General features: G+C 38.3%; 3 protein-coding genes and 1 long non-coding RNA gene across 6 annotated transcripts in view; 3 read left to right on the top strand and 1 right to left on the bottom strand.

Annotated features, from left to right (window-relative positions):
- Positions 1-5563, bottom strand: part of LOC110069604 (uncharacterized) — a 37309-nt gene extending 31746 nt beyond the window's left edge. For both annotated transcript variants that reach the window (XM_089292585.1, XM_089292586.1), the window contains exons 1-4: positions 4911-5563; positions 1496-1770; positions 954-1032; positions 167-236 (exon numbers count right to left, since the gene is read on the bottom strand). In XM_089292585.1, the coding sequence (XP_089148711.1) occupies positions 167-236; positions 954-1032; positions 1496-1770; positions 4911-5475 (989 nt within the window). In that variant the 5' untranslated portion in view covers positions 5476-5563. The remainder of the gene's footprint in view (positions 1-166; positions 237-953; positions 1033-1495; positions 1771-4910) is intronic.
- Positions 337-1850, top strand: LOC149111176 (uncharacterized). Its single transcript, XR_016208124.1, has 2 exons — positions 337-462; positions 1633-1850. It is a non-coding gene; the product is annotated as an uncharacterized LOC149111176 (long non-coding RNA).
- An 82-nt stretch (positions 5564-5645) lies between the features above and the next one.
- Positions 5646-10109, top strand: LOC110069605 (UV-stimulated scaffold protein A-like). Of its 2 annotated transcripts, XM_089291314.1 has the most exons (3): positions 5646-6996; positions 8171-8596; positions 9432-10109. In XM_089291314.1, the coding sequence occupies exons 1-3, from the start codon at positions 5679-5681 to the stop codon at positions 9512-9514; spliced, it is 1827 nt and encodes a 608-aa protein (XP_089147440.1). In that variant the 5' UTR covers positions 5646-5678; the 3' UTR covers positions 9515-10109. The 2 variants fall into 2 exon arrangements, with proteins under 2 accessions (XP_089147440.1, XP_020632787.2); XM_020777128.2 differs by having other exon boundaries at positions 8171-10109.
- A 567-nt stretch (positions 10110-10676) lies between these two features.
- Positions 10677-12628, top strand: part of LOC110069587 (mitochondrial import inner membrane translocase subunit Tim9-like) — a 7313-nt gene continuing 5361 nt past the window's right edge. Inside the window, exon 1 of the mRNA XM_020777110.2 lies at positions 10677-10914. Coding sequence (XP_020632769.1) covers positions 10864-10914 — 51 coding nt within the window. The 5' untranslated portion in view covers positions 10677-10863. The remainder of the gene's footprint in view (positions 10915-12628) is intronic.

Below are 12628 nucleotides of genomic sequence, written 5' to 3'. Positions count from 1 at the left end.
GATATTGTAGCCATGTCAGGTCAGGGGCTTGATATCCTGGGATATCAATACAGTAGACACAGCTTCTCTTTGGCTAATTGTGAATTTGGGAACGGTAAATATAATAGGCAGGTAGTTTATTTAGAGTATAACAACTCTTGATGACTCTGTGGTATCAAATTTGTACCTTTTCAAAAACTGTTCTTTTAAAGCCCTTTCTTTGTCATTCAGAACAAAACGTTTTACTTTAACATCACCTATGGAAAAAATCCATCTTATTATGAGTACAAAATAACTCTTTGCAACTCAGTGTATAACAGCTACAAACAGCAATTATTTACTTGTAACCAGTAACAACTGGTTCCCAGCAAGAAACAGGGGATGCCCCAGAAACAGCTGGAGATGGGACACTGATGCGGAACTGAAGTTGATAGGATACAACTGGAAAGAAGCTGAACGAAAAACCCAAGTTCGAATTCACTGGTGAGGGGTTGTTGATGGCCTATGCTCCACCTGGAGCAATGGGCCTAAGTAAGTAAGTTATGACAATTGGTTACAATTATCTCATATTAAAATCTTAATATGAGATAAATCTTTTTTTTTTTCAAATTGAAAGTTAAACTAACACCACAAAATAATGTATTCAAACCTACAGGCCCCTTCATACATACAACTTGGAAAATACTATTTTCCAAGTTAAAAATGATAACTCAACCCTTAAACTCAGCCATAAAACAAGAACACAAAACTTACAAACTAACAATCGTAAAAAAAAAAAGGACAAATCACTTGGAAGTAACAATAACCAAGAACCAAAAGGTTCTCAGGGCTATTGTGTTTACAGTAGTTATACATGTATTAATTTTGAAACTCTACCTATGAGAGAGGGAATTAAATGGCTTTCTAACACTCTACACACACAATAATTCCAACAACTTTACAATTCATACTTCACATTAAATATTCATGCCTACCACCGTTTTCTCCTGTTGGGTTGAAAACTGGGACTCCATACTTTGGCTGTCCCTGGTACAAGCCCTTGATAGGCGCATTCTTTAATGAAATAAAAACAGCCCATTTTCCAAAAATTTAGTGCAATGTACCATGACAGCAATGAAACGTTTCATTACACAACATGGAGGGAATATTTTGGTTCAGACATTGTTAATCAAAAAAGAAAAAGTAATTGAATTTTTCTAAAACTTAGCTTGGTAATCATGTTATGAATATTGCAAAAGTGTGGTAAAAAACTGAGCTCACTGTACTCTTTAATTGGCAATAGAATTTTTTAGGGTATCATCCGATGACAAATCCTTAATGATGTACAGCACAATATTCAATTCCATGTACTTTCGCAATTATTGGGTGATGTCCAAGGAATCCGATTTAATCACCTAATTTATTTTGTGCCAAGGATAGTCACCATAGAGCAGGTCAGCTGTGTTTTAATTGAAACAAATGAAAAGTACAGTTCTCAGTAAGAGACACAACCACCAAACTAAAGCTAACTAAGTACCTTAGTTCTTTCATAAAGCTCTGTTTCATGAGCATCATCTTCAAGATGCCACCCTATGACTTCAGTTACTTGTTTTCCAGTTAAGCTACTTTTTTCAGTTCTTTGTAATGTCATTCCACTTGCTGTGACACCTACAGAAGGCTCTCCCACAGTCTTCACAGGATCTGGAGGCTTAACATTATGGACTAGATCGTCTGCCTGAGATAACATCCATGCTGATGGACCATTAACATGCCTGATTACTTTCACTGGAGTGGGTCTCATTTGCTCATCAACTGGATGAAAACAAGCATCAAGTAATTGTACCAAATGTAACAGATCAAAACAATAAAAAATGATCTGGGTTCAAGTACTAGCAAGGGTAATCATGATGAGAATTGAAACTCTCACTGGTCCCGTCTCCACTCAGAACTCTTAATGGGTTATAAGAAACTAGTTTGGCAATCAAGGTTGATTGGTCCCAAAACAATATTTAAATCAAAACTGATCTCTGTATCATTTTAGGTAACACCCCACTTGTCTCTTTCTGGTCACCTCACCCCTATCTTTACCATGTTCAGTGAGATTGTTGAATCACAGTATACCTGAAAGTTTGTAATAAAACAAGCAATGCTAATTAAGGTAATTCCCCTGAAATAAAACTGTCCATAGATTTTAGTTCAAACTTTGTCCACTAAATATTTATCATAATTATGAGAACTTTAATTATAAAATAAAAAGGGAAGGTGCCCATGCTCATTAAGGAGCAGTGAGGCATTGAAAATGTCCTATTTTGGCACTATTTAATGTTTATTACAAGAACACATTCCAAGTTATTGTAAAATCTTTGTGAGCCCAGACTCATGAAAACGCACCTCAAACTACAGTCAATACTTGCGTCAGACACAAGTAAACTTTTTAAGTTTGATTTTGACAGACAGCTGAATCCTTGTTAAAATATTGGAACCAAATTGCTTGCCACAGCTATCAAACTGCAAAATAGAAAAGACTACAGCGCAGCTGCTATTTTCCTTATTTCTTCAATTTTCAGCCATAGAAATCAGATCAGTCTTTTTTCACGCAAAGCTAATGATTAGTTGATTAAAACGACTGGAAAAATATTGGGGTGCCTGAGCTCGTTAGTGAGCTGTAGCCATTTTTCAATTGACAGAACTCAATATCAAGGCAAATCCACCATGTTTTCAATGTGCGCATGCACGAGCACACACTGGTGACACCATAAATTACGCGCAGTAAGGATGCGCAATCCAAATGTGAGGAATCACCTTGATTGCCTCTTCATCACTTCTTGACAGGACATCCATTACCCTAAATCAGGATCTAACAAAAGCAATACCCAGTACCCCTTGGATGGTGACTTCCCCTCTATTCAGAAACCAATATTATTGATCCATTCTTCATTACTTTCTCATTCAAAGGCTGTCAAGGTAAATCCACTTTCAGATCATCCTTTCATTTATCATAACAATTCCAATTTCCTCAAATGTGATTGGTGGATTAACTGCTGTATTTTGCCCTATATATTTACTAATCTGCAAAGTTGCAATTGGACATTTAGCTGTAATCCAACCTCTGTAATTGGACAGTCACACAAGCCAATCATTTTAAATCCTCTCAGCTAAATCCACCAATCATAACATTGATTACAATCACTGTAGTAACCAATTCAAATGAACGATTTTGTAAAATCGTCCTGGTTTATCTCTGGTGGCTGTTGTCAACAAAATTTAACAGCCATTTTTCAAGCTACTGTCAATATTGTTTTTTGTTGTTTTTTTTTAAATGCTTTATTAACACACAAAATAGTTACAACAGTTTTACAAGAAAAAAAAAAGGATCACACCTATACATACAGCAAAGCAATATAATAGCAAAGTGTAAAGCTAAGATACAAAAGTGTGTTACAATTACGTGGATAATATGTGTTGAATTTACATTGTATCGATTACAAGAAAAAGAGAATGAGAGAAATATAAATTCAACATGAAAGTGTAGACGTCAAACGGAAACAAGTAAAACAAAACAGAAAACGGGTTAGGTGAAATTCTTCCACTTCTTATTAAACTCTTCCAGCTGTTTGTTTTCAAGAGCAATTTGCCTAAGGGTATCAATCTTATTATTTAAGAAAGGGGGGAATCTGTCAAAAGTTACAGCGGTATTGTCTTGAAAACAGCAAAAGATTAAGTATTTGGCAACGAGTGTGACATAATTTAAAACGTCTTTGAACTGAGTATCATTGTACCAACCATAAATTACATTGCACTCATTTAGTTCGAAAACTCGTAGGGTTCTTTCACACCACCACTGTTGAAAAGCAATCCAAAACGCAGAGATTATATTACATTGAAAGAGCATGTGTGGAAGGGTTTCAGGTTCGGTCTGACATGCCCGACAACTATCGGAATCAGATAACCATGCTCGAAACAAGGAACGTCTTGTTGGGAGTATGTTGTGTATGATTTTGAGCTGGAACATTTATTTTGTAATTTAACCTCCTGCATTATGAGGAAAGGCATCACATAGACATTTGTCAAGCTTTCTTTAGAAAAGCCATAACATAAGATTTTAGTTTCAGATGTGGGTGGTTGAAAGAAATGATCAAGGATGATCACATAAGCAGAACGAGTAGTGAAATTATCTCATGTTTGGGGAATCTAACAAACTGATCTGATTAAGGTTGGGGGAATCTGTGAATTTGAGTTTTCGTCTCCGACTAGCAGGGATAGAATTTATCAGTCCATAATATGTGGTAAAGGGAACATGTAGCCGCAATTTTTGTTGGAAGTTTTGGAGGGATAGAAAGGTGCAGTCAACATCAAGCAGGTCTTGCAAGTGTATGATTCCAGTTTGGTACCACTGTTTGAAGAAAATTATGTTCCTGTTTATTGATATGTCACTGTCATTCCAAATTATTTCATTCTGAATCTGTGAAGTCTTGCCAGTATTTCAGCACAGAATGATAAAAAGGAGGTAGGTTGTGTAACTGAATTAAATTTATATCATAACGGCAGTGAGATAAAAAGGCAAGGCTACCAAGGTCGCCAAGCAGGCGTTCTGGCATAGCTTTCCAGCCTGCATCAGAGTTTTGTTGAATCCTTTGAATCCATGAGATTTTAAGGGCAATTTCCATTATGCCAAAATCGATCATCTTAAGACCACCATTGACTTTCTCACCTTCGATTGTGCTTTTTGCAGTACTGCTTTTGGAAATTTTAATTATCATATTTTGCTGGGTTTTTTTTAATTAAGCACCCTGGACACCAACTGTCAAAACAGGCAGCAAGTCAGTGTGCATTAAGAAAGTCCGGTCAACTATCCCTTGGCTGGTGGATTCTGTCCGTCACTTGCCGGAACATTTCAAGTAGTACCACCCACCCACATCCAGGTATTAATCTTTTTTCAGGGTTAACCTTACCTATCCTAATTACTCCAGGGGCTTCGTTGGAATCACTTGAGGAAGAACTCCTTTCCAGGGGTGACTTGATTTCACGAAGCAGTCTTGAAGGTACTCTTACTCTCTGAGTACCATTGAAAGGAAGTTCCAAAAGGGATGAAGATGATTCATCTTTCACTTCTCTCTTTACTTGGTCAGAAAGTCGGTCATCTGCAGTGGGAGAAGACAACGATTGATTCAAGGGCGAAAGAGGATTTTGGTGGCGTGATGAAACTGGCTGCGTGACATCCTTTCGTGTTCTTGGAACTGACGGCATTGCTTGTTCTAGTCCTTCTCTAAATTCAGCTCTCTTATCCTTCTGGACTTCTCTTGCACAAGATAGCGCATCGACGGCAGCACTAGTTATTGAAAGTATTTGTTTCGAATGCTTCATGTTCACGAAGTCTGACACAAACGAATTGAAATGATCTTCTTCTTCTCTTGAGTCTGCCTCTTTCTTGCAGTTCACATCCAATTGTTTCATCCAATGCCTCTTTAAAGCGTTAAACACACCAGGGAAAAATATCCATTTTCTCGTGGTTTTCATTCACTAAAACTCGCAAAATATTTGTTTTCACCAGGAGAAAACAAACCACAAATCCCCGCCATTTTTAAACTTTTGAAACCTCTGTGCCTGCAGTAAGAAATTCCTAGCACAGCGGTCAGCACAGGAAGGAGTGGTCACCAAGTTTGGTCACTAACTTAAAACTGCTGACATCAGCTGAATGTAAACACTCTTCAAGATCGAAGATGGAGTCGGCTGCCGATCTATCGCTTCTTGAACAACTAGGCGAAATTGTTGGTAACCTGACTACTTCCGGTGATCCATCGTTAAATAATGATCTTATGAAGAAACTTAAGGCCGTGTGTAAGAAATCAGATGTGTACGTCAAACATGTATACCACTTGGTTCTGACACAGCTCAAGAAGAATCACGCAGAAATAAGGCTTTCTTCATTCCAGATCATCAATGAACTCTTCCTTCGTTCCCATACCTTCAGAGAAATGTTGCTAGTCGACTTTCAGATCTTCTTGGAGCTTACAGTGGAAACTGATTATAAACAGCCACTGCCACCACCGAAATCTGCTGCGAAAGTTCTCAAAGAAAAAGCCATAGAGGCTATTGACAGTTGGCATCGTAAATTTGGGCCACACTACAAGAAACTAGATTTAGGGTACAATTATTTGAAAAGGGTGAAAAATGTTGAATTTAATTCTCATACAGCTCGATCTCAAGCTGAAAGACGCCAATCTGAGGAAAGGGAAAGAAGAAAGAGGAATATCATAAATGGACAGATAATTCGGGTGGAGAATGAAATGTCCGACATGATAAGTGAAATGGAATTGTGTGCAACTGAGATAGAGAATTGTTTCAAGCTGTTGTTGCCTCACCCTGATGATTATGAGGTGCACTGTGGAGAGAAATCTGCCTGCTCCTCTTCAAAGCTGAAGCAAGTGCCCAATCATGAAGATGTGACCAAAAGTCAAGATAAAAGAGAAGTCTCGGAAGATGTTGGTGAAAAACAAGTAATTGAGAATAAAATGGACAGCCAGATGACTGATGTTGATTGTGAAAAGGTCAAAGATGAAGGTAATGAGCAGCTCCTGTCAAATCATGGCCTGGCAACAAGGTCATACCAATTGACTATCAGGTTAGACAAGAGTGGGCCAGAAATTAAAGAAACTGTTGACAACAGCATTGTCTTGAAGACAGTTCGTGAGTTTTATAAAGAATTGACTCACAAACATTTACCTATGATAAACAAGTGGCTCTCAGTGTTAAGTAAAGGTGAAGGAATGCAACTTAAAATTCAACAACTCATTGATCTCAAAAGAACTTTAGAGGCATCGAAAAGTAAATTCCTTGAGCTTAAAATAACTCCACTGGTTGATAAAGTGGAAAGTGTTTCCATGCAAGGAAAACCAGACAGCAGCAGTGATGAAGATGATGACACTGAAGATTTTGAAGATGTGCCAGAGAAAGAAGGGATTCAGTTGGTCATTCCTCCAAGTGACAAAGAAGAATATGGTCTTGAACCATTGCCAAGAGTCCAACAGTCATCCACAGGTAAACAGAAAAAAAAATGGATCTTGCAACTGGCAGGGTTGAAAATAGTGGCCAGTCACCAGCAATGTACAGTCTGATAATCAGAGATTTGACCCATAAGGCATCTGTTCCAAAAATTGCATTTCTTAAGCCTGTGAGCAATCTTCTTTGTTTACATGCAAGATTCAACATGAATGCAAGTGATCCAGTTGAAACACCACTGATCCCAAAACTGTGTTAGTAAGTTGAGAAAAATTTAGTACCAAATACAGAACTTCTCATTTTCAAGCACAATAAGCAAATGGCTGGATCTTTGTTGTGTTCATATATTTGATGTTTTGTTAGGCTTTTAATTGAAGAGTTTCGTGCAAAAAGGGCATATATCACTTTTTGGGCCAATTTTCATTTTTTCAGGATCAAGCTAATTTTTAGCAGACTGACTTGTTTTGACATGAAAAGCATCATTCCATAATAATTGTTTTTGTTGATGGGCTTCGTTTTGGAGAAATAACATGCAAAAACTCAGTTTTCCAAGGGCATCTTTTAGAGATCTTTTGTTGAACGAAAAACAAAAGAGACCTTTTGTTTTGCTAAACGATGAAGTCACCAAAGCATGGCATTTGCCGCTAGTTGTTCGAACCGATACAAGTTTTATTATTCATGTAATTACACTAATCTCTTGCTGTTGCTTTGTTAGTGCAAGTGAATAAGGCACTGAATGGACCGAATTCAAGTTCCTTTTGTCGTGACACTGGTTCGATACGAGGTCGGCCAATTTTTTTTTTGCGGTCTATTTCTTTACTTCTTTCAAAAATCAAAACATCTATTTAAAAAAAACCATGCTGTCGATGCTGCTAGAAGTAATCGTTTAAGTTCCTGTCACGAGGAAATCCACCTTTAAAGGATTTGCTCCAAAAGATGCCACTTGAAAAACTGAGTTTTTTGCATACATTATTTCTCGAAAATGAAGCACAAATCAACAAAAACAATAATTATTATGCAATGATGCTTTTCATGTCAAAACAAGTCAGTCTGCCAAAAATTTGCTCAATCCTGCAAAAATGAAAATCAGCCCAAAAAGTGATATACGCCCTTTTTGCAAAATCCCTGGGTTGTCCTTCTCGTACACAGTGAAAGGTTTTTGCCTGGATTTACATACATGTACTAAACAATCAATTTTTTTCTCTTTAAACAGAATCAAGTTGCAAAGTACCCAATAAAGAAGAAAGCTTCCTGAAACAGTTTGGCGCTGACCCTCGAGAACTGGGAGACCCCACTTCTCGTGCAACTGCCCTCTCTCATGTGAAAGACCAGCTGTCAAATGCTGACGGTTCTTCCATTCCCAATGAAAAGACCAATTCAATGACGGATGAAAAGAGACAGAAACTACTGGAGCAAGCACCAGTTGTACCATTTGATATGGACCTGTATTTCTGGGGAGATCCCAATGCTGAAGTGCATAAGATGGTGAAGATGTATCTTGATAACAACTGGGCATCAAAAGAACATGAAGGAGAATATCTCATAGGAGATGAGAAAGCCGCCAGACCCACAAGAATGGTGACTTTTGCTGGTAGTTTTCAGCCAGTAAAATGGTCATGTCGTGCACCATTGCCAAGTGGTAAGCTTTGCCCGAGACGGGATAGAGCAAAATGTCCATTTCATGGGAAGATTGTGCCACGGGATGAAATAGGCACCCCTCTAAATTATGTTGCGGTAGAAGGAAGCAGCACAAGTACAGTGACAAGTGATGAACAAAATCAAGCTTCCTCTTCAACAGACTGGAAGGAAATTCAGCTTGAGGTTGAGGCAGCCACTGGCTTGGACTTGGGAGGGAAAAGTAAACGAAAGCGCAAAGGCCACTCTAAAGCTAGTGTTAACAAAGAGTTCAAAAGCTCTGGTCTGACAGATCTTAAAAAGGAAAGAAACACAGCAAGAAATCGGCTAGGAAAAATTGTATTGAATAAAAAAGCAATGCGACGTGTTGCAGATCAAATGGATGAAATTGCTACAAAGCGTTGTCGGGAAAAGTTTGCAAATCAATTCAATTATTCCTTGAAACAGTAGGCACTTTAAGAGAGCTATGTGAAGTAAAAGATCATGGTATACAGATCAATTTTATAACTTTTGTATTGTTGAAGGACATATCTGTATTATGTAGATAGAAATAATTTATTATTGAGTAGGAAAGTTAGAAGCATTGTAACGTGATCCATGGTACTAGCAGGGTTTTTTTTATTTTTGTAAGACCATACTTGAAGACTATCTTTGATTAATCAGAAATTCAAAGATGAGTTTTACCTCAACCAAATTTGAAATAAATGTCAATACTTCTTGTGACCTTGATACCGTGGAATGCCTGCACAGGCTTAGCACTGGTAGAATTTTAGGGATTGTAGGTAAAATATAGACTGTTTTTCCCAATCACTCAGTGTAAATGTTTTTTTTACTGTTAGTTATAGTGAACCTCTCAAGAATAGCCACCTTGGGGACAGAGGAAAGTAGCTGTTGTAGAGAGGTGACCATTATGGCGAGGTAGGGGTGTAATATGACACCTGCTTTTTCAGGGGCTGCAACCATTTTAGTTTTAAAAATGCTTATTGTGGCATAGAAATACATAACACAATCAAAATATATCAACAAGACAAAGACCAAAGACACAGTCATTGATTTACTGGCCATTGTCGAGAGGTTATTCTGCTGTTGAGACATGTTTCAGTGGCCATTGCTGTTGTGAAGAGATAGCTGTTGTAAAGAGGTTAAAATAAGAGGATGTATGGACCGTCTGTTGGGATGAAATATGAGGTCACTGTAGAGAGGTAGCTGCTAGTGGAGGCTTGACTATGTATATTAAGAAAATTATGTGTCAGACCTTACAGGCTTTACCATACATGTCCTAAACATGAATACATAAAGACTGTTCAACTGAATACAGATCTAACAAAGATTAATTAATGTTAAAATGACTTTGTCATACATGGTGTGTAAGAGCAGCTGATGTGGCCGTGTCTATAGAAAAGATGCTATTTCCATCAAAGACATCAAAGATAGTAAAGTAATAAAGCAACAAAACCTATTTACAATGTGTAATATTACACTCTAAAAAGCTAACAATAAAAGAAAAAGTTGTTGTCGCTTGGAATCAAATGATATTTCATTTAAAACAGTTTTGACTGATGTTTTAAATTTGTTACACTCCTTGCATATTAATGAGTCATCTAACAGGTTCCATAGTCTACTGCCCCGTAGGCAAGCAATCTTGTTAAAATTTCAGTTCTAGGTTGTGGCAATGAAAGTTTGTTTTCACCCCTCAGTGTAGTAGGTTTGGGGCATGGGTTGTAAGCAGACCACAAAATACAATTTCTTAACCTTCTCTGAGTTATCTAAAATAAGTATTGTCCTTTTCCATCTCTCGGCTGAAAAGAAATCAAATGTCCCAGTCATACTCAGGGACATTGCTACAGTTAAAAGGTAGTGCTGGAGGCAACTGGACTGGAGGTGCTCACAGAGGAGGGGGTATTGAATATTTCCAGTTGCTAAAAGGGGTTGCATTAAAAAGGGGACGGCCCCTCTCTTACTTTGTCTGCTGGATGGCAATTTGGATCTCGGGTGGACCCTCACCCTGACGCAAGCCTACTCTTCCTTGGCTTGACGATCATGTCTGAACTGGCGGGGCCTGTGAACGAGAAAAACCATATTCCCCATCAACCATATCGCGCTCAAATCAATATGGCGGATCAGCATGTGTGGAAACTGTGAGGCAAGATCGAGTTTTTCTTCGCGAATTTTTGAGACTCTTTCTTAGCGTGGTGAGTAACCTGTAACTGTTGGAATTGCTGAGAGAACAGAAGAAGCTTAAGGGTGTAAATCACAAGGAATTTGTTCACCATGCAGTCTGGAATATCTCCAAGTCAACAGCAAGAAATGGAAGTGAAACAGGTAAACTGCAGTCTTCCTCTATCGACAAGTTAAACGTATTTAACCCGTCAATAATTGTAACTTTCTCCTGGATTTTAAAGGCTCTCCGTTTCTTAACAATATCATCAACTGGGCATCCAGGTTGCCTTCTGACCACAACCAAGCTAAGGGACCTTCTCTTGGTACAAAACACAATCACATGTGACTGAAAACACACGTGGGAATGGACCTGGTCGTTTAAAATATTTGTATCAAAGAGAAAAACGGAAAATCTGATGTAATAAGCGCATAGGTTAAGTCAAACCTGTGTCGATTGTGTTGTTAGCATATCTAAGACCACAAAACCAGTGCAGGGCCAGCTTAGAGGGAGGGGCATTTAAGGAATACTTTGTGTTACCATTACAAAATCATTGCTATTTAGGCTAGTAGCCAGTGTGCTAGTTATACTAGTTAACTTAGGTCAACCCCCAGGGTCAACCTGAGTTCTGTGTAGACTAGGAGTGCTTTTTAAGCGAACCAGATTAAGCCACGCTGGAGTGCAGTTGATGAGGCCCTATTAAATTAGTTATACATGTCCCTGTAAGGATTCAGTAGATTGTGGGCAATCTCTCTTTTGCTCAAAATTTCATTGGGAAGAACGCAACACAAGTGAGCTGTCATGAGCATACGCACATGACATGCAAAGCCGCAAGCCACAAGTAGCGCAGACGTTAGAAGACAGGCAAAATGAGCTCTTTTCACTTGCCTTCCGACGTCAGCCCTACTCACAGCTGGCCACTCACATGTCACGCTCGCAGTGGTCACCCCAAAATGCAGACCATGCAGACTGCAGACTGCAGACCATGCAGACTGTGCAGACTGAGTACTTTTTTTTTCTTATTCTTGTTTTTGCATTTACTTTTGACTCACATATTTTTTTGGTTCTGTTCAATCATATATCGGAGTGTTTGTTATCCACAGGCCGTGCAAACTCGGTGGTATGTGACTGTTGATGTGTTATAGATTTTGCAAGGGAAACTCCCTTTAGTCCTAAATATGCTTAAGTAAAGCTATTTTAAAATGTAGAAATAAACTTCACTTGTAATGTAATGTCACACGTAACATGTGCATTTTCTACTCTTGGTGTACAAAGTGTAATTCCAAATGGCTGTTGGAGTGTGACTGCAATCATGCCAAAAAAGCCTAACACATGGAAAGATCGATCACAGAAAACCGAATAGCATTTGAAATTCTCAGTGCAGTATGGTTGCCGTGATGAGTTGATGCTATGGTTAATTTATCTGTCCTTATGGCAGTTGTGTTTTTATGGCGATTTAGACTATGAGTGGTCCCTCTTTTGCTTAGTCCATCATGCGTGACACATAACCTCGAGGAACAAATTTCATGTGAGCATTTTTTTTCCGCGAGGTTTACTTACAGTCACGTTCAACTAAGTGAAAGAGGGAATAAAATACTCCTAATCTAATGGCGATTCTGTGCTTTGTGAAGCAATAGCGATTTGTGGGACAAGGTCACTTAGAGTCACCATCCTTGCTTTGTTTTATGAACCAGTTGAGAGGAGAACGAAGACTAAGAAAATCAAAAAAAAACAACAACACAACAACAAATTGGACAAAATAAATAAAACCACAAACTCGTCGAAAATTGCCGCAATTTGCGCCCAGAATGTATGCAAGTTTATTTTTATGCTTGATTTTAGTATATGTAGGACCAGTAAAGGGAATTTCCCAAACAA

Source organism: Orbicella faveolata, unplaced genomic scaffold (genome assembly GCF_042242905.1).
Source record: "Orbicella faveolata isolate gen_17 unplaced genomic scaffold, um_ofav_v1 contig_24, whole genome shotgun sequence".
NCBI lineage: Eukaryota > Metazoa > Cnidaria > Anthozoa > Scleractinia > Merulinidae > Orbicella > Orbicella faveolata.
This window is presented reverse-complemented; position numbering and strand designations above follow the sequence as displayed.

Coding starts and splice junctions, on each gene's coding strand:
- LOC110069605 (XM_020777128.2), top strand. CDS start 5,679: ATGGAGTCGGCTGCCGATCTATCGCTTCTTGAACAACTAGGCGAAATT. Junction 6,997..8,170: donor AGTCCAACAGTCATCCACAG/GTAAACAGAAAA, acceptor CTCTTTAAACAG/AATCAAGTTGCAAAGTACCC.